The following is a 21037-nucleotide window of genomic DNA, read 5'->3' as shown; positions in this document are numbered from 1 at the left end:
ACACATTCATGAGTAAAGATAAGTTCCCTACCCTCCTCTACCCTAGTGGGAAGAGTCATACCACAACAAAAATGGAAATACGCCAAATGAGTGAGTTCTACAGTATGTTAGAATGTGATACAGGCCACGAAGATGAGAACCAACAGGCCAGAGTGAGGGTCACAGAACTGTATGTGTTTGTGCTGGGGTTGGTGGGGCAGGGTTGTCATTTTAGAAGAGCTCCTGGGCAAAGCGTTCTGAGTCTCAGGGTTGTCATGCATAAAATGGTGATATGAGTGTGTATCTCAAAGGAATAAAATAGATATTGTAGGTAAAGTGCTTCGCTCAGTTCTTGACACACTGTCACCAGAAAACAACGGGAATCATTCAAATGGGAAAGGAAAAGAACGAAGGTAATTTTTGAACTCAATGGACATCTTTGTAAGTCAGTATTATACAGGGCTCCCCAAAGCAGCCAACTCTTAAGAATAGAAAGTACCCAAAGTGTGCAGTTCTTTAATTAATAAGCATTATTCCAGTGACTTTCAATGGGCTAAAACATAGCAGCCCCTGAGCTTCTAGAAAGTGAATAAAGCAACCCCATTTTTAACCTTAAGATTATAGAGTTGCTCTGAAGAGATGAATAATTTAAAGGATTTGTGAGACTGTATTTTCCAAAGCTGGCTTCAATAATATTTTCAGTCCCACATACTCTTCCAGAACCTGGAACCTGGGAGGGTCTCTGTGTCTGCCCCAATGAATACAATGATTAGAAGATGATGTTGCCTGCTTTTTGGGGCTGGGCCAATGACAATGCAGCCTCGACCTGGCCCCCTCCTTCCCTTGGGACACATGTCTAGGTAGCCCTGACTTCCATGTACACATCTGTACACCCTGAAGCAGCCACGCCGTGGGAACTGTGGAGAGGCTACAGAGAGGTGAGGGAGAGCCAGAGGATTCCTATCTGCTCCAGCCCTCGGCTATCTGGTTTCCCATCCCAGACACCAGAGATGTAATTAACCATGACTTCCAGTGATCACAGCTGCAGCCACTATCTGACTGCAGTGATGAAAGAGGCTCCTTGAGAACTGCTCAGCAGAGCCCAGCCAAATACTAGAACCATGAGAGATATAATAACCTTATTTTGGTGTCTCAAGCTACTAAGTTGGAGAGGTTTGTTACATAACAATAGACAACTCATAAAGACATTGCTACCTGGAAGTGGACTCTGCTGTACAAACAAAAACAAAAACAAAAAAACCCTTAAACTCTTAGAAGTTGCTTTGGGCCATGGGAGGAGCTTTGAAGGGACCATGAGGGGAAGCGTGGTGGCCTCAAAAAAGCTCTTGATGAGGCCTAAAGAACAGTGAGGAAGATGTTGGAAGCTGGAGGGAACAGAACATTTTAGCCACAGTGTTAAGTTTAGCAATACTATTTCACCTGCAGTCATGTGGAAAATAGAAAACAGAAGATGAACAGGGTGATGTAGCTAAGGAGATTTCCAGGCAGTATTAAAGTTGCCTCCTGGATTCCTCTAGCTGCCTAGAGTAAATCATGAGAATAGAGAGATAAAGTAAAGAAAGAACTATTCACTATAGAGGAACAAGAACCTTCTGAGTTTAAAAATAAAATGGTTCTCACTGCCAGGCTCTTCAGATGGCAAATAATTTGAATGCTAAGAAATGACTTCCAGCCAGGCGCGGTGACTCATGCCTGTAATCCCAGCACCTTGGGAGGCCGAGGCGGGCAGATCACAAGGTCAGGAGTTCAAGACCAGTCTGCCCAATATGGTGAAAACTGTTCTCTACTAAAAATACACAAATTAGCTGGGTATGGTGGCACACGCCTGTAGTCTCAGCTACTTGGGAGGTTGAGGCAGGAGAATCACTTGAAACTGGGAGGTGGAGGTTGCAGAGAACCAAGATTGCACCACTGCATTCCAGCCTGGGCAACAGAGTGAGACTCCATCTCAAAAACAATAAAAGAAGGAAGGAAGGAAGGAAGGGAGGGAGGGAGGGAGGGAGGGAGGGAGGGAGGGAGGGATGGAGGGAGGGAAGGAGGGAGGAAAAGATTTCCAAGCAGAAATAAAAATCAGGGAATTTTCAGAAAAACATGATCTAAAGATGAAGCCAAGCACACATTGATGAGATCCTTCAAGAAGTACACAGAAAAATCCAAGGAGGGGCTTCAATAGGGCTTCTCAAGGAAGCAAAACCACAGGTCTAAGAATATCAAGGGCATTGACGCACAGAAATACTCAGTGAGCTTCCCCAGTTACTGGGGTTCAGTAACATCAGCAACATCCATCAGAAAGATTTGTGGATGTGGCTTTTCACTAATAAGGTGGATTATGCATTGACTCACAAGACAGTCACAAAGCTTTTAAATGAATGTATCAGTTTACACTGAAAGGAGCAGCGTGCACACAAAAATGAAGAAACTTTGGTCTCTCAAAATATTGGCCAGGTGCAATGTGAGCCTGCAGTCCCAACTACTCCAGAAGCTGAGCAAGAGGATCACTTCAGGCTAGGAGTTCAACGCTGCCGTGCGTTATGCTCATACCTGTGAATAGCCACTGCATTCCAGCTTGGACAACATAGCAAGACCTCACCTCTAAACAACAGCAACAACACAACCCTGATAAGGAAGAAGCAGGCTGAGAAAACTACCAGCCTCCCAACCATAAATCACCTCTTGTGGATTGGGAATTATTAGTCAAAAAGGGGGGTGCCAAGATTCCAGAACACAGAGCTAAGAGGTATGGAAAATTATTTCCAGTCTGCGAACTGGACTAAATCCTCATGAAGGCACAAGCAACATGTATCCAGCTCTTGTTCACAACTGCCACCCACCGATGCCCGCTGTGTGTCACCTGATCTCCCTCCCGTGTCTGAACAGAAGCGTGCATCACAGTTATTCTCTGCCTGTCCCTCCAGTGTATTTTGGTTGTGTGGGGGATCTGGCAACTTGTCTTTTTGGTCATTAAGTCTTCAGATGGAAGAGGACACACTTGAGGCGCTTTCTCTCTCAGGAATCGTACCAGAGGCACTGGCACACTGGGATCTGATTTAGATGATGCGATCTGGCCCTTGAACCTGAGCCAGCTGTGATGCTGCAGGAGGCTTTGGGGAGTCTGGGGGAGGGGTGAGTATAGTTTGTATGAGAGAGGGAATACAAATTGTTTTGTCCAGAGGGTGGACTGACACAGACGGTACTTTCCAACACCTTGGCCACCACAGTATATCCTTTCCACAGGTAGAATCTGTTTCTCCTTTCCTAAACCTGGATGGGTGTTTGGGACTGAGGTGATGAAAGGAACGTGGCAGAAGGGAGTTTGCTCACCTCCCACGCTGGCTCCCTCAAAGCGAGGCTGCATCTACCGCTTTCTCTCTCCCAAAGCACATGCCCCCGAAGCACTGACTCTCCGTGAAAGAATTTGGATACCCTGAAGCTGTCATGCTGCCCAAGAAATGCAGAGAGATCACATAGACAGGAGAGACACCCAAGGAATCACTCTCCTCAGATGGCTGAGGCACCAGACATGCCCATGACCAGCTTTCAGATGATTCCAGCCACCTTGCTGCATGAAGGACCACATATGACAACCACCTCAGTGATCTCTGTTGATACGCAGAGCTTGAGAGGGGTAGTAAAACAATCACTACTGTATATAAATCTGTAAATTCTGGGTGGGTTGTTATGTGACAACACGTAACTGCTATAGTATTCCCTGAAAGTTTGCTTCAGGCCAGGCGCGGTGGCTCAAGCCTATAATCCCAGCACTTTGGGAGGCCGAGGCGGGCGGATCACAAGGTCAGGAGGTCGAGACCATCCTGGCTAACACAGTGAAACCCCGTCTCCACTTAAAAAAATACAAAAAATTAGCCGGGCGAGATGGCGGCGCCTGTAGTCCCAGCTACTCGGGAGGCTGAGGCAGGAGAATGGCGTGGACCCGGGAGGCGGAGCTTGCAGTGAGCTGAGATCCGGCCACTGCACTCCAGCCTGGGCGACAGAGCGAGACTCCGTCTCAAAAAAAAAAAAAAAAAAAAAAGAAAGTTTGCTTCAGATGTGGTGAAGAGCCTTTTTGCATTAAACAATTATAAATAAAAGTAGCATGTTTGTTGAGAGGCTGTTGAGAACCTGACTCAAGGGTCCAAAGCTTGCCTATGTGACATAGGACAAGTTACACCACTGCTCAGTGACTTAATACCCTTCTCTACATAGGGTCATGATGACAGTCCTACTAGGTAGGGCCATTCTACAGATGAAAGACACTTAGCTTAATGCCTGCACACTGTAAACATCACTAAGTATCCATCATGACCAACATTATCACCGCTACACAACCAGAAACTTACCATGAGAGATAGAACTGTTCCTTAAAGTGTGGTCTGGGGTTCAGTAACATCAGATCACTAGAGTGCATTATCCTGTTCTACTCCATAACAGTTAAAATGGAATCTCTAGGGGTCAGAACTGGAAATATTCATTCTTTATAAACTAAAATTAGAAAACCACAGTTAACAAATTAAAGTCTAATTTAATTTGTTTGGGTGCATGTGCACGTGTACACATGCTAAAAGTTCATTTGCAAATACTGGTTAGAGGGTTATTAAAAATGAATTTACATCAACAGTTTTCTTAATTTTTTGTCCTAATATTGATGCATAAAACATTTGCAACTACTTGATAAAGTCAATGAAATGGAGTAGGGAAGACAGTTCACGATCACAGAATACTTTGAGGGCAGGTTCTGGGATCCTAACAGTAGCTTATGAGTTAGACTACATTCTGAAGCCATCTCATTACATCATAAAGTTGCCTCTTGTCTGAACTGCTGGAGAATGATATGGACATGTGTGTCATGTTAGGAGATCTACATTTTCTCCTACAAAATATTTTCCTTCTGGTATTTTTGCAAAGGCATGTCAGTGACTTTTAAGTCATCTTCTGTGCATAAGTTATTTGGTCCCATTCTCACAAGAACAAAATACCTGCATAGTTAATCTGTGAGAAAAAGGAGGAATGAGATGCTTGTTCATCCAAAATAAATAGTGTCTGCATATGTGACTCTCCTCCATTTTCCAGCACTTCTAGTGTGATTGTGCTGAGTTTCAGAGCAGAAGCAAACGTAGCACAGAGCACAGGACCTAGGACATAAAAGATGCTTAGTTAAGGGCCTGCTAGCTGACTGCTCAGGCTGCATACGTGAGTGGATGTAGGAGGGATTTACAACCAGTTGCAAATTGGACAGAAAGGACTTCTACTGAGCAATCATATATCGCAACCTTGTTACAACTTTTCTTTCTTGGTGGGAGGAGCAGTTCAGGCAATAGCATTGCCTTCCCTGCCCCCACCTTTACCCTCCCAACTACACTTGATGCTGTCGACATGCCCTTCCTGAGCCTTTCGCAGCTTCCACGGAGGGCAAGGCACTCTGTGGCCCGGTGGGCACCTATCACATCCTCACTGCTGTGGCTGTGCTTCCCCTGTAATCTGTTTGACCACTTATCTCCCCACCTGGTCTGTCAGGTCCTCAGGGAGAAGCCAGGCTCATGGAAGACACTTAATTACTATTTGTTGAATGTGCAACTGCGACATAGGTGGTGAACTGTGCAATTGTGTTCTGTTATCCCCAGCAACACATTTCTCAGAAGAGCATTCACAGAAGACCTAATTTCTGTCCATTTTCAGATAATAGAAAAAAAAATTTTTTTAAGGGCTTCTGTTAAAACTATGCAGACAAATCCAGCCTTGACACATTTCAAGGGTAATTCTCGAACCTTGCCAAATTGTGCTCCCTCTGATATACTGATAGGAAGCAAATTCTCTTTTAATGAAGAGAGTGTAGAGAAATAGATTTCTGTAACATGTATTCACTTGATAAGTATTTGTTGAGTGCTTACTATGTGACACATGTTGTTCTAGAATGAAGACAGAAAGAAGAAAGTAAAGAAAAGAAATAAAGTTATTTCCAAATTAAGCCACAGAGCTGAATCATGATTGTGTCTACACAGGTAAACTGCGTTTTGTGGAGAATGGAGTTGTACAGCAATTTTTGAAAAAAAAAAAAAATTATAGGTTCATTGAGGTATAATTTCCAAGGAGGAGACAGCTGGGAGTCTGAAGGGAGGTTGAGTGTGGAAGCGTCCACATAGAACGGCGAACAGTGAGGACTAGAGCTGCCTGAGAAAAGCTTGCTTCTGCAATTTCACCTTGAGCAACGGTCACTCCAACCCAGGAACAGCACCACTGACATCATGACTTAACTGCAAGTCCCACATTTTAGAATTTAGTATCCATTTCACAAATGAGGAAACTGACTGTCAGAGGCTTAACAACAAAGCTAAATGCATGTAACTTTGTTCAGCACTTGCTATGTCCTGGGCAATGAGGCTTTACAGTCCTTCGCTTCTTAACTCCCCAGAAATAGCCACTGCCGTGTTTCTGCGGTTGCTGCTCCTTGATATACATGGGCTTGGAAAGACTGAGTCACTTCTTCAAAGTCACACACATGAAATGCAGGCTTATATTTAACTTCGGTCAGGAGACAATTCAGGAGAATGTTAACCGTCTTTGGGAGAAAGGCTGCACCCGGTGTGTGAGGAATGGACTCTGCAGAACAGCACTCCAGCTGGGAGGCCCCAGCCAAGAGGAAGTGAAAACGAAGCCCTATCTTTCCTTTCCTAGCCACTATTTGCAAAGAGCAACTGTAGGCTTTAATTCAATGGCCAAAACCGCAATTCCTTTTGCACCGGCCTACTAAAAACATGGTACTTTTAAATAGTTGTCTCTAGCTTGCTAATAGTTTGCAAAGAAGTGTTACCATTTATTGGCCTGCAAAATTGTTTCATGCTTTTGAGGCACAAAGGAAATGAGAAAAAAAAAATTGCTCTCTATACTGTTTTCCTTCACCACAACCATTTTTATTGGGTGAGGACCTACCAGGAAAGACACGTGCTAATAAGAACAAGGATAAACACAAAGACAACTTTAAAGTGACCTTGGGGCTGGTCACCCTACAATCGTTGGCTCTTGGTCTCCAATCAGATCTCCTTTCACTCTATAACCATCTGAACTGATTCACAGCTTTATTTGTAAAGGAAAAGAACTTGAACTTGATTTTTTCACATGCCAAAAAGGATGGCTCAGGTACAAAACCAACTTCAGCTGCAGTCCTCAATCCTGTGAAACCAAGGTTCACCAAGCATTTTAGAATAGTGATCAAATTTTCTTCCTATCTTTTGACAGAAAGGAGAATAATTTTATGACGTTACTAGGTGCAAAAAATTCAGATCACCACTTGGTAGACACACGAAGCATTTAGAATCAGGGTTGTCTAACAGAAGCTTCTGTGATGATGGAAAAGTTCTACACCTGTGGCTACTGAGTACCTGGAAAGTGACTGATGATGGAGGAATGACATTTAAAATTGTATATAATTTTATTTACTTTAAACTTAATTGGCCACATGTGCCTAGTGGCTACTGCATTGAACAACAAAGACTTAGATGATACTCGGATTGTGTTGGACTGAGGGAGATGTCTAAGATGCTAGGATCAGTTTCATCACTGTCTTAACCACCTTCAGCTCCTGACATAAGGGCACAGAAGGGACCAGAACCCCGTCTGACAGCTGGCTTACCACGTGTGGGTGGAGCTACCTTTGCAATCATGGATTAGAAACCCAGACCACTGACAGACTGGGTGGCTAAGCTCCTGCGCTGGCCTTCTCTGACTCCCTAATGCTGTAAAAACTAATAGCAAGCATGCTTGAGCAGATTAAGCTGTTTAATTGTCTTATTCTTAAAAATATACGGTATTGAGAGGGCGTGCCAGAATGCAGAAATACATCTCTAGTTGCAGGAGATCAAAGACTTTCTTTTTGTGGTGGCGGTTGTAAAGTAACCAGCATGAAAAATTATGTATTGTAAGAAAGAACAGATAATGTAGATGGTAAAAAGGAAACAATGTAGACGGTAAAAAGGAAACCATGTATACACTTGCCCTTTGACAAGCTTCTCAAAGGTCTGCTCACCAGGGTGGGACATAGTGGACAAAATGCATCTCTAAGTACCTTATAATCACATATCTGACAAAATTAGGATCCAAGAAACTAAATTTTACATAAATATCTTGCATGCCTAATGCCATCACATGATATATTTTGATAGCATGTAATAAGGAATTTAAGAGTTATTATAGCTGTCCTCTTTATTAATCTTTTTCGGGGTCACTTTGCTTTCGTGCGTGCGTGTGTGTGCGCGCGCGCGCATGTGTGAGCGTGTGCGTGCGTGTGCACGCGTGTGTCTGTGTGCGTGCGTGTGTGTGCGCGCGCGCTTGTGTTCGGGGTCACTTTGCTTTCGTGCATGCGTGTGTGCGCGCGCATGTGTGAGCGTGCGCGTGCACGCGTGTGTGCACGCGCGTCTGTGTGCATGCGCGCGCGTGCGTGTGCGTGTGTGTGCACACGTGTGTGTTTATCTCCTGTCGTTCCTGAGTAACCTTTATTTTAATGGACTCTTTTTTTGTCTGTTTTTGCTGCCCATATGAGAGCACTCTCTGAGCTCAGCTTCTTCCTCACTATTTGATCTCCTTTCATAACATGTGGCAAAGTGGCCCCCCCATTACTCCAGGGCAGTGGTCTTTTAAGGTGCACACAAACTTTTAGCTTTTTCTAGATGTTACAAGATATTCTGAGGCCTATTTATGCAAATTTCTAGAGCCCGTTTGCAGGGCTCAAGCTTGGATGGGGCTCCATTCTGCATTTGCTGCAATTTTCAATCACATTTCATGACTGTTTTTTCAATGTCTGATACTATCTGGAGTCTTAATTTCCCACCCTCTCCATTTCACAGGTCTTGGCATCTTAGATACCATCTTCCTCACGCAAGCTGCCAAAAATCTTTCTTGTTACTCTAATCACCTCTTTTTGAGATACGGGCCGCAAATCTAAAATGGAGGCCTGAAAGTTGGAATGGTGGCGATGAGATGCTCCCCACTTTCTCAGGGAGGGTGCTGGTGGCTCCCACAGATCGTGGGCTTCTCCTGGTATATGTGGCACCGGGGGAGAATGCCTCATATCTTTGGAGGTCCTGTTCTAATTTATATCTAAGCCCACATCGATGTCCACTTTGAAGACTTTCCTAGGGATGATCTCATCTAATGTCATTTTACAGCTTTTCTTATTGTCCTTATCACCAGGACTCTAAAGACACACATTTGGACTCTCCTCCCCAGTCTTTAGGAATTTCTCCTCTACTTTGATCTAAGTATTGTTGACACATGGCTCATACACTAAGACAGTAACATTTTGTAAGTAAAAAATATCCTAAAGATCTATTCTTTTTAAATGCCACTAATGAAAAGCACTTTGAAGAGTGTACAGCATGGTGACAATAGTTAATGACAATACACTGTATTCTTAAAAAATGCTAAAAAAAAAAAAAAAAAAAGAAAGAAAAGAAAAAGGGCCTGGCACAGTGGCTCATGCCTGTAATCTCAGCACTTTGGGAGGCCAAGGCAGGCAGATCACTAGAGGTCAGGAGTTCGAGACCAGCCTGGTCAATATGGTGAGACCCAGTCTCTACTAAAAATACAAAAATTACCCAGGTGTGGTGGCAGGCACCTGTAGTCCCAGGTACTGAGGGAGGCTGAGGCAGGAGAATCACTTGAACCCCGGAGGTGGAGGTTGCAGTGAGCTGAGATTGCACCACTGCACTCCAGCCTGAGCAACAAGAGCAGAACTCCGTCTCCAAAAAAAAAAAAACTAAAAAAGTGGACACTAAGTGCTCTTAACACAGAAATGATGGCTGTGTGAGGCATGGATTTGTTAATTCGCTAGATTTAACCATTCCACAATGTACATATACTTCAAAACAACATGTTGTTCATGACAAAAACATACAATTTTATGTCAATTAAAAATAAATTAAAAAAAAAAAAAGAAGTTGGCTAGGATGGACTTACTGCTTCAGGCCTCTGCCCCACGTCTTCCTATCACCTTCTTGTCAGTCATCCCAACATTGAGCTTATGGATTTGCTGTGTTTTTGTACTTGGGGTTATTTATTTACTGAAGGAACTGTGTTTCACCCTATGTTCAGATATTATTTTCTAGTGAGTTCTACCCAACCGTTTCATTTAGAATCTCAACCCCTGTTCCACCCTATGCTACTATCCTGGGTCTATTTATTTCTCTCAGCAGCAATAATCCACTTCTAAAGTATTTACTCTTTCACTATGTTTACCATCTGTTTTGCCACACTAGAATGTAAACTCCATGAAGAAAGATATAGACATGCCTAGAGTAGAGCCTGATGCATAGCGGGTGATCAATAAAATCTGTTAAATTCTAAGTGTTCCGCTAAGAAGCACTTCCTTTATTTTTCGCAATTCTTAAAATTAATAATTAAACAGTAATTGTCTTATTACTGATCTATGAGATCTGGCTGAGAAAAACTGCAATGTTCCCTTTTGAGCATCCCTGTTTCTAGACAATGGATGCAGAAACTTTTATAATCTAGTCTCAAAAGTTTTCCTAACAGTATTTTCCTGCACGATGACTCTCCTCTGGGTAAATTATTTCACTTATCATGTGATGAAGCAGTCTTAATTTTTTATTAGATTGTGATAACTGGAATGCCCGATGCATTTTCTTGACTTTCTAACTGGTGAACCTTTACATGGAATAGCTGCTGACTTTCTGAATTGATTTGATGCTGCTCTTTGGAGGCAGGGGTGGGGATGGGAGTTAAGGAAATGCCATGTAAGTAGCTTTTCCCTAAGAGGCTTAGAGATTTGAATAAATATTATTTATATTTAATGATTAAGAGCTGCTGGCAAGCCAACAATTGGATTTATTTCTATTAAGAATACATTAGGGCCACAGTACTGCCATGGGCGCCCCCAGGCGAAGTCAGAGCATTCACGAGCCCGGAACACGAGGCTGGCTCCCTCCCCAGGGCTGACCTTCGTTGGCTGCTTCCCTGGCCGCAGAGAGACAGGCGCTCACAGCCTCATAGGAAGCACTCAGTCGGGTGTTGGGGTCCCTCTTTGGCTTGGGTGGAGGCTGTTTCCGTGGAGATGGGAGGCTGCTGTTGTCATCCATGCTGAACACCGAGTGCAGCGAAGGAGACCAGATGGACGGGCCAGCGAGGCACTGGCCCAGGCCATCCACGGCCATGCAGACTGACATGGAGCTGGGGTGGAAATGCCTGGGTCCACTCTTGTCTTCAGTTCTTAGGGGGAAACAAAACACAAACAGCACCACGCCAGAGAGGCCCAGATGCATTATTCCGGTAACAAGGAACCTGCTCAAGCAGACATAATGACGGCTTTTTGGCAAGCAGCCCTTCCTGCTGTGGCTGGAGGACGTGTGCAGCCCTCTGGTGACCAGTTGGTCCAGAGAAGGCCACCCGTCCTCTGGCTCGGGCTTTGTGATGAAAAGCACATGAGCCTGCGGGATATCCATCATGATTACTTTTTAAACATTCTCACACAAACGCAACACTACTTAAGGGCCTTCGCAATTTCCATCAGGCACTCGCTGAATGAATTCTTCACACTCTGATTATTAAGCAAATCAAAAAACCAGAATTTCAATCTGAATGATAATTTCTGGCAAATCCATCTTAATGGAGAGTTACTGATGCATCAAATACTGGGAGTTCATCACCATTTCCCCTCGCAAGAGGAGGATAGACTCTACTTAAAACTCTCAGAAATTTACATTTCAGTGTTCTCTTTCTCCCCATCACTCTCTTTCCTGCCATTTAAATTCTACCAGAAATTATTTAATTATGTGCAGAGCTGTTACTTCTCCTCCTTGACTCTGTGCGGTTGGCCAGTGCCAAGGAAACTGCTGGTATCCAGTAAATAAACAGAGAAATACTTCTTCACTTAATTTTGTATCCGGAAAATACATACATAATCAAATTGAGAAATTGGGGTGGCCGTTTAGTTCCAGCAGAGAAAATAATACACATTATTTTGGAAGTCATATAAAATTAATAGTTATCTTGTTTAAAAAAAAAAATTCTTCTGGCTTCACATGTCAACATAATCATGTGCTAGGAAGATGCCAATGCATTCAGTCTACAAGGAGTTTCCCAGCATTTGTTTTTATAATTCTATCTTTCTGTGGCAGAACACCAACAGGGCTAGAATCCACCACAAGGCAGAGCCAGCCGCCCATGTAGAAAATGAAAGAGCTGAAGGTGAAAGCGTGGCACTCAGTGGATAATTTGTTTTTCCTGTAATGTTTAATTACAGTCTTTTTTTTTTTTTTTTTTGTACAAAGGGGATTTTTTTCAGTATTTAATCACTGAGATATTTGAAGCTAATTAACAAGATACACATTGTCATTTCCACTTTAATAAAAAAAATTGACATCAGCAGAAATGGGAAAGGAGAGTCATTTTCAGTGAGAAACTACAAGATATTACCAAGTTTCTATAGCAAAATAAACATCTCTCTGACGACGAATTAAGGTCCAAAGGAAGGAACTCCTTGCTCTCCCTCTTAGGGGTGTTGTGGTTCACGAGTGTCTTCATCGTTCTCAGAGAGAGGAGAATGATCAAATGGAGAAGGACCAGGTGGTCTTCATGTTTCTATTTTAAGCTAAGCATCTAAAGTGAACTTTTACATAAAAAGCTTTCCCCAAAGCTTGCTTTATTGGAAAAGAGAGATGTGACAGTTTACACAGGGATATATAATACACTTACAATCTATCTATTGAGTTCACTTCTTTCGTGTTTTCAGAGTGGTATCTCCATTTTTTGAGTCAGATTTCCACAAGTTTCTATAAGCCAGCCTTATGTCCGTAACACTTGTGTAAAATGTCAACAGCCAAGCTATATAGTTTCGCTAATACAGAAACAGTAAATGCTTTAGAACTAGAGTGTGCTTGAGGTAGTTAAGTGACACAAGCATGGCAAGTGAGGCAGTCATCATCACATATGAATGAAGGAACGCAGACAGCCTCGAACTCATGAGAAGACAGCACAGGAAAGCATCTTTTTAGACTGCTGCTGTTTCCAATAACAAACCACGCACGCCTGTTCCTGTAACTCCTCTCATATTATTTGATTGAACTCTGCATTAAGGGCTATGTGAATTTTCATGACTCCATTGAATCAATCACAAAGGTAATTAAAGTTGCATGCTCTCTGCCTTTACCTTTTGCTTCCTTCCTCTTGCGTGTTCCTGACCTCTAACTTCTCTTTATGGTAGGGAGCGTTCATTTCACTACGGAGCCGGTCATTTTCCCGGGCGATGTCTGAAGCATTCTGAATGACGAGGGCATCATAGGTTTTCAGCCCCATGTCCTCTGTGTTCTGCAGAAAGCTATTGATGGAAGTCACCTCTTGTTGTCGGATGCTCATTTTCTGAAGCAGGTGCTGGCGTGCTAAAAATCCTCTGATAACTTTTATAGAAGAATCATGGGTCAGTCAACAGAGGAAAAGTGAAAAACTCAGACATGCACAAACAAAAAATCACGATATACTTATCTCTGAGCAGTTATAAAATAAGATACATTTAACCCAGAATAAGAATTTATCTAAGTCAGCAGTGATAACACTAAAGGCAAAGCACTTTGACCTGAATGAGATCTTGCAGGCAATACTGATGATAAAGGCCTCCACACTGTTTTTGGTAACACAAGCTGGACACTGATGGACTGGAGTTAAATCGATGGGAAAGAACTAGGTCCAAACCACACAGAATTTTGGGGTGTGCCTCCAACTGCAGCATTTTGGGATGCACGAATCATCTTTCATTACATCACATTATTACATAAACACCTAAGGCTTATGGGGTTTGTCTTTGGAAATATCACGCATATATTGTTTCTAAGATTATGATTTAATTCTTAGAGAAATTAACACTATATTTAAGACTCTGGAAAAAGACTACATAAATACAGGACATCCATCCTGCTCTCTGGGAAAGGACGGCTAGAAAAATGTGTAAAAATTGGGGGAAATGAGTGAAAATGCTTTGAAATCAATGTCAGTAACAAATACAAGAATTAAAAACAAAAGACCACCATTTAAAGGGACCTCTGTAAGACACTCTATTACATCCTTCAATTCTGAAACTCAATGACAAAACATACCACTATCTCAATTTCAGACACAATGGCACTGCTCTTAGTGAAACGAAGAAAGTTCCTCCAGGTCAACACAACCAAAGAATAGTAGAGCCAGGGTTCATATGTCCCCAAGCTTAGGAGGTGAAATTACATTTCCTTAGCCTGCAGTTGCACAGACCTAATCTCTAACTCTCCAGGGGGCAGATCACCAACCAAGAAAGTCACAGGGAAGCATATTTGCAATCACTGTTAGAAAGAACTTTCTAACAATCAGCACAGGGTGGAAATGGATCAGGCTGGCTCACGGAAGAGTCGCTTCCCAGGCCCTGAGTGTGTACAAGGCCAGCACAGTGACCCCTTCTCATGGGTGAAGTGGACAAGTGCAGGTGGAGGAATTCTGATGAGAATCTTTTCAAACTTTATGATTCTGTCTCTCCCCATTTTAAAAGTTTCTGTGATTATAAGGAGTTGGTTAAGATGATAGAAGATTGATAATGTCAGGAAAGCCAATGTCTGCAGCAAAGACACTTTATTCTTGCCCTTGGGAAAGGAAGGAGCCTATAAAATATTAAGTGCTTTAAAATAGTTCATGGTTATAAAATAACAAATATGAGGGGTACCTATGATATTGACTTTGATGTCTTTACTTGAGTAGCTGGTGGAAAGTTGAACAGAACATTCCACTATGATGGCTGAAGAGGAAAATGATATGTGGATATCTGAAATGCTGAAAGCGTTTTTTTCCGATGGCACTACTGAAGGTTTAGTTATGTTGGAATGCAGTTGCATTAAGTTAACCGTAAAACAGTCATTCTGAAGTAACCTAAAGGAAAAATGTTAAGCAGAGCAGTACAATGAGACTTCCAGGAAGATAAAATGTGGAATAAAGTGGAGCAGTAGGAACCAATGGGCACCTTGAGCGAGAAAAAGGCAGAAGACTTGAAATTGGCCTGTTCACTTGTTCTTTCTTGTTACACTAAAAAAACCATAAAAACAAAAAAACAAAAAAACAAGCGAGACACTGGCTTTCGGAAGGGTGAAAGTGAGAGTATATTCAAGATGTTTAATCTCTTGGAATAAAGAGAAGATTAATGTGGATGTGCCAGACTTCTCCTGACCTCCCACTACAGCACAGCTATTCACTGGATTCACATTCACCTGGAGTCTATTGTCCCGCCTCCAGAAGACCTCACTTTCTCACACTTCATCCCACTAGCCTTTTAAAATTCTTTAAAAATGTTACACCAGTTGCTAAATATTGATATCTTCAATAAGGGGCAACTGGTAAAAATAAAACTGCCACTAATGGATTCTGATGTTTATTGTCTTTCAGACAAATTCCGAAGACCGCTGCTAAGACACCTCCCATGTAAGGTCTTAATTTGCAGATATTTTTCATCCGAATGAAATGAGCATATACAGTCAGAGAAAAAACTTCTGGTAGGAATAATTTCAAATTAAAATGATAAAATTTAAAACTAAAAGTTACAGCTTTCTTTCCCCTGGACATTTTTAAAGAAAAATATAGAATTCTCAAAAAAAAACTGGAAATGGTTCCAGATCATATAAATTTTTAGTAAATTTAATATTAGCAAAAAACATTGAGGGAACTGTTTTAAGAGCTATGAAAATAAAAATCAATAATTAATGATTGCATTTAAAACCCTGTAATTAAAAAATACTCATATTCATTATTTCACTTATGCAATATGAGATTATGGTTTCTATCTTGATGTCATTTTTTAAGACTCTTTTTTTTTTGAGATGGAGTTTCACTCTTGTTGCCCAGGCTGGAGTAGTCCAATGGCATGATCTCGGCTCACCACAACCTCCGCCTCCTGGGTTCAAGCTATTCTCCTGCCTCAGCCTCCTGAGTAGCTGGGATTACAGGCATGTGCTACCATACTGGGCTCATTTTGTATTTTTAGTAGAGATGGGGTTTCACCCTGATGACCAGGCTGGTCTTGAACTCCTAACCTCAGGTGATTCACCTGCCTTGGCCTCCCAAAGTGCTGAGATTACAGGCGTGAGCCACTGCGTCCGACCTTTTAAGACCATTCTTAATTTTTATCTTTAGAAAAGTGAACAAGTAATTACAGTTCTGTTCATCTTTTCTGTTCCAGGTCAATAGGGTACAGCAATTTAATCTTTGTTAAATAGAACAGAAATTTCTAATGGGGCAAAATTTCTTACTATTATATTTAAGGGACGTTTTCAGGAGAATTTGTGATCCCCTGTTCTGTCTTTAGCATTATATTAAATGAGACTCTCCCTGTCCCAGTTTCAGCTGAGGCTGCAGATAAAGCTCTGGATGCCATTGGTCCTGGGTGGGGCCTGAGGCATTGCTTTGCTAGCCAGATCCCTGGTGAAGTTGGTGCCACTGGTGTTCCAGGGAAACGTGGTTTGGGGCAGGGCCAAACATGCAAATAGGACTTGCAAGGGGGAGATCCAAAACAGACCTGTGGCCTGCCCTCTCCCCTGCACTGATGAAGGTTGGCGTTAAGAAGGCCAGGTCATCACACACTAGAAAGAAGATGCTTCCTTTACCAAGAGGTGGCAGTTGGCCCTTTCTTGTCCAAGGCTCCCCCTTGCCTCAGCCTGGTGAAAGTGGCTTCAGGAGGCCACCCAGAGATCTTGGCATGTGGCTCCTTGGGGTTGGCAGCCACTGTGCACTGTGATATCTCAGAGGCCATGGCTGCAGTTTTCACAAAGATGTGGTTTTCACAAATAACGTGTACAGAGAGAACAATGAGACTCAAACAGAGGGTCTGCAAGGTGCCCAGGGCTTGAGGGCTGACTTGCAAATGACCGGCCAGAGGAGGATGTTGCCAGCTAGAGAAGGAAGTCCCTGAAGTGCTCTGGAATATGTGGAAAGCTGCTGAAGTCTGCCCCAGCTGGAGGAGACCAGCGCCAGAGTACACCTGTGTCATCAGAAGACTTGCCAGAAGCAGGTCTTTTTATCTTTAGAAGACTTTTTATCTTCCTCAGAAGACACCTCCTTACTTCTTCCCCTCCTCATTAACCCTGGAAGACCCCAAGGCAACCTGAGTAGGTAGGGATCAGTCCCATGTCCAGTAAGGATGGGACAGGCCTGCAACAGCCAAGAAGGATGTTTTAACTTAGAATGAAGTTCTGAATTTTGATCATTATTTGAGCTGGATGTGTTAAAATCTGAACAGAGACTGTTCAAGGGACTAGCATGTAACAGGGCTTCTTATTTTATTTATTTTTTTCTAATTTTGATTTTTTTTTTTTTTTTTTTAGAGGTGGGATCTCACTCTGGCACCCAGGTTGGTGTGCAGTGGTAGAAAAAGCTCACTGCAGCCTGGAACTCCTGACCTCAAGGAATTCTTCACTTCAGTCTTCTGAGTAACTGGGACTATTGTTGCGTCCCACCATGCTTGGCTAATTAAGAAATTTTTTGAGAGATGGGGGTCTCACTATGTTGCCCAGGCTGGTCTTGAACTCCTGGACTCAAGGGATCCTCCTGCCTCAGCCTCCTGCGTAACTGGGATTACAGGTGACTTTTTATTATCAGAAAATGAAAACACCCATTGGAAATTCACACAGGGGCATACCTGAATGAATCCCATAGAAAAAGTGGACAGAGGCTTGAGAAGAATAAAAGTGATTTGGGGATCCTATTAGGTTTCCTTGTTAGAGTAACAGTTTCAAATATATTAGAATTGAGTTCACTATATCTCACTAAAAGCTAGCATATAGATCTTTTCTTCCTCTTTTATTCTTTCAGGAATATACATATATAAATATATATTTATATAAATATATATTATAAAATATATAATATATATAAACTATTAAGCAAATTAAAAATCTATTACACATGTACATCTTATGTGAGGCATAGTTATGTTTTTAAAAATGTACCCATTTTCAATAGTCACTTGGATTTTGATAGAAAAAACAATTCCAACTGGAATCTCTTCTAAAGTTAAAATGAATAGATACTATCCGCTTTCAAAGATAGCACTCCAAATATTATTGTCACTTCATAAAGGGAAAATAAAGTCAATACTTTTTCCAAGGCACATGTAGAATTACAGAAAATGTTGTTTGGCTCATCGGCTTGTTCCGGTTCTCCAAACTCTGGTGTCCCTGTGGCGTTACTGAAATGACACAGGAATTTGGTGCCATAGCTGCACCTACATGCCAGGTGAGACGTTTTTCCTGCTGCACAGTCAATGTTACATTCTCATTGTCCTGTGCTTTTGGAAAGAATTCAAAAGGCTGAGTATTTTCAGGGTAATGGATGCATAAATAGTAAGAGATGTAGATTCCCTCTTCCAAATTGTGGTTTAGGGAAATTCAATATAAAATTTTGTACAAAAGGATGTCTAATTAAAACATGACCAATGTCTGCAAATGTTGATTTTGAGACAGTTGCATAGCAAACTAAGCCACAATGCTTCCTAAACACCCAAAAACTATTTGCCTGAAGATAGCATCCAGGAGTGGAATACAGTGGCCACTAGGGTGCAGACCCCATTGACATTTAAACTTAGGGATGCACTAAAAGATTTTGCATTTCACAACTCAAAGAAGTTCAGAAATGTTGGCATATAAATGTTACCTTTTTGGCAGGTTATAATTTTTCTCTGCAACTGTAGGCACAAATCATTGAGTTGGTCAGCATGCCAGTATTTTAGAAACACTTTTCGGACTCCCATCTAAAATGCAAACAGCAGGGAAACATTTAACAGCATGAAGATACCAAAATGATGATGGAAAAATAATCAGACAAAAGATTTTTCCAGCAGAGGATTAGAAGAAACAAACTAAGAAAATTAGAGTACATGTCTCTGATGCTTAAACACTATTACATTTAATCAAAATCCCAGAGGCTTTGTTGTAATAGGTATGTTTTCTGCATGTGCCACATTGTTTGCCAATGGTTACACACTACTGATGTGGGTTGTACCATGTGGTGCAAAAGAGAAACACTGGCCTTGACTATCAGTCACAAGATAAGACCATCCCCATGAATGGATTCTCCCATTCTAGAGCTAGACCCTCATCGTTCCTTCCTCTTCTCATAGCAGGGAGTTTGAGTTTTGAGTTTACAGAAAGAAAAACACACGCGCAAAAGACCAAAACGAAACATAAAGCTAACACGTACAATTGTTTTACTTCAATAATTTTTCCCACTATGCCACATATGATTATAAATCAAATGTTTGTACAATTGCAATTACAGAACTTCAGAACTAAAGTTTAAAAGTCTCAAGAAAGATGAGAAAGTCATCTTTGAGCAACCATCTTCTGGATGTTTGCACAAACAGTAGTTATGGGATGAACATAGTTTTCCAGAATTTTTAAAAAGAAATTTTAGCATGACATGAAATCAGTGTCTATGACAAGCTCTAGTGGCATGAGAACTTATCCAAACGTACTGATATCGATGAAGACAGCTGCCAAAGAAAATTCTTAACACAAAACTGTAAGCCACATTCATGCACTTTTAAAGTAACTCTCTTGTGTGTGGTGCTTATTTGAAGAATTCACAGAACTGAGGTAGGTGTGAGGAATACCCCTCACATAGAAGGCACTCATAGTCTCTTAGGAGAAGCAGACACAAGTACTTGCAGAAGAGCCTGGTGAATCCGAATGTGGTGTGCCAAGGAAGCTCTGAGATGATATTCGGTTAGATAAAGTATTATTTGCAATAAGTTTATAATCATATTCTTAGCACTTGAGACAAACACCATTAAAGTGAGAAGTCTAACATGTGTGCTCCCAAGCATGAACTGGGGACATTAAAATGATAACACCCCCCTAGCCTATGCCATACATCACAGTGTCACCAGAAGCTGGCACATGTGTACACACCATTAGGTATGGGAAAGGTTTACAGGTCAGCCTTGTCTTCAGAATGGTTGGCCAGAGATGTTTTATGAGCTATTTCCTATGAAAATGGAGTTTATTCCAAACACGCTTTGTCACCTCACCCCTTTCCACCTAACTCTTCCCTTACATGATCTGCTGTCTTAATAAAACACAGTTTTGCCGAAGATTTTGACTGAATCCTGCATTATGAGAGTCAGGCTAATTAGTTAGATCAACGGGGAAAACTCTTAACTACTGGTCTACTTCAGAGCCTTCTGGCTGACTAGATGTTCTTCTTCATTTAGTTTAGTTTCTTTTAGTTGGTTGAAATTTGAGACAGTAACATGAGTGGGTGGCTACTGAGATTGTTACTTTTTTTTTTTTCATTGTATTGCCATTTTATCTTCCCAGTTATTTTCCATAATTCATAGTCTTTTTTTTTTTCTCCTTCCCAACTGCTGACTTATTTTGGCAGTCGACAGGAAGAACAGTTGGTCCTGTCTGTGAGCTCTGCAGAACAAATCTGTGAGACAGGCATTGGGAAGGAGGGAGCATGTCACCTCTCTGTTCATCATTGATTGTGGGATGTAACTCATTGTGGGAGAATAACTCCCAAAGACAAACTTCATCCAAACCTGGGTTCCGAAACAGAACTCCAAAGGAATGATGGCTGGTGATACTCCACAATCGATGATCATTAGGGGAATTAACATATGGAAGGAGAGCAACATGCCTAAAAGACCTGTGGAAGGGAAACACGAGAACAGGATTCTAGTTCCCCTCTCTTAATTCAGTGGAGACCCTGAGCAGGAGGGGAGGTGGACAAAATGAGTATGTCCTCTTACAGTGGCATTTCTAACAACCATTCCACAACCCAAAGGAGGTTTATCTTGAGCATTGTGCTAGATTTGGGGATACAAAGGAGGCCTCCATCCTCGTGGAGCTCATAGTGTACTGGGGAAGGTCAGCAGTGAGCAGATTGTGGCAATTGTCCATGCTCAGGACAGAGAGTTATATCCAAGAAACAGCTTTCAAGAAAAGAGAGTGATCAAGGTGTGATCAGGCAGGGTTCAGTGAGAAGCATGTTTCCTAAGCCATTTTGTCTTGAGGGATAAGCAGAAATT

At 41.9% G+C, this 21037-nt stretch overlaps 1 protein-coding gene across 2 annotated transcripts in view; it reads right to left on the bottom strand.

Moving 5' to 3' along the window:
* MYO16 (myosin XVI) overlaps window positions 1-21037 on the bottom strand; it is a 609548-nt gene that overhangs the window by 71986 nt on the left and 516525 nt on the right. For both annotated transcript variants that reach the window (XM_010384748.2, XM_010384747.2), the window contains exons 29-31: window positions 18661-18757; window positions 13154-13400; window positions 10946-11214 (exon numbers count right to left, since the gene is read on the bottom strand). In XM_010384748.2, the coding sequence (XP_010383050.1) occupies window positions 10946-11214; window positions 13154-13400; window positions 18661-18757 (613 nt within the window). The remainder of the gene's footprint in view (window positions 1-10945; window positions 11215-13153; window positions 13401-18660; window positions 18758-21037) is intronic.

Source organism: Rhinopithecus roxellana, chromosome 18 (assembly GCF_007565055.1).
Source record: "Rhinopithecus roxellana isolate Shanxi Qingling chromosome 18, ASM756505v1, whole genome shotgun sequence".
NCBI lineage: Eukaryota > Metazoa > Chordata > Mammalia > Primates > Cercopithecidae > Rhinopithecus > Rhinopithecus roxellana.
This window is presented reverse-complemented; position numbering and strand designations above follow the sequence as displayed.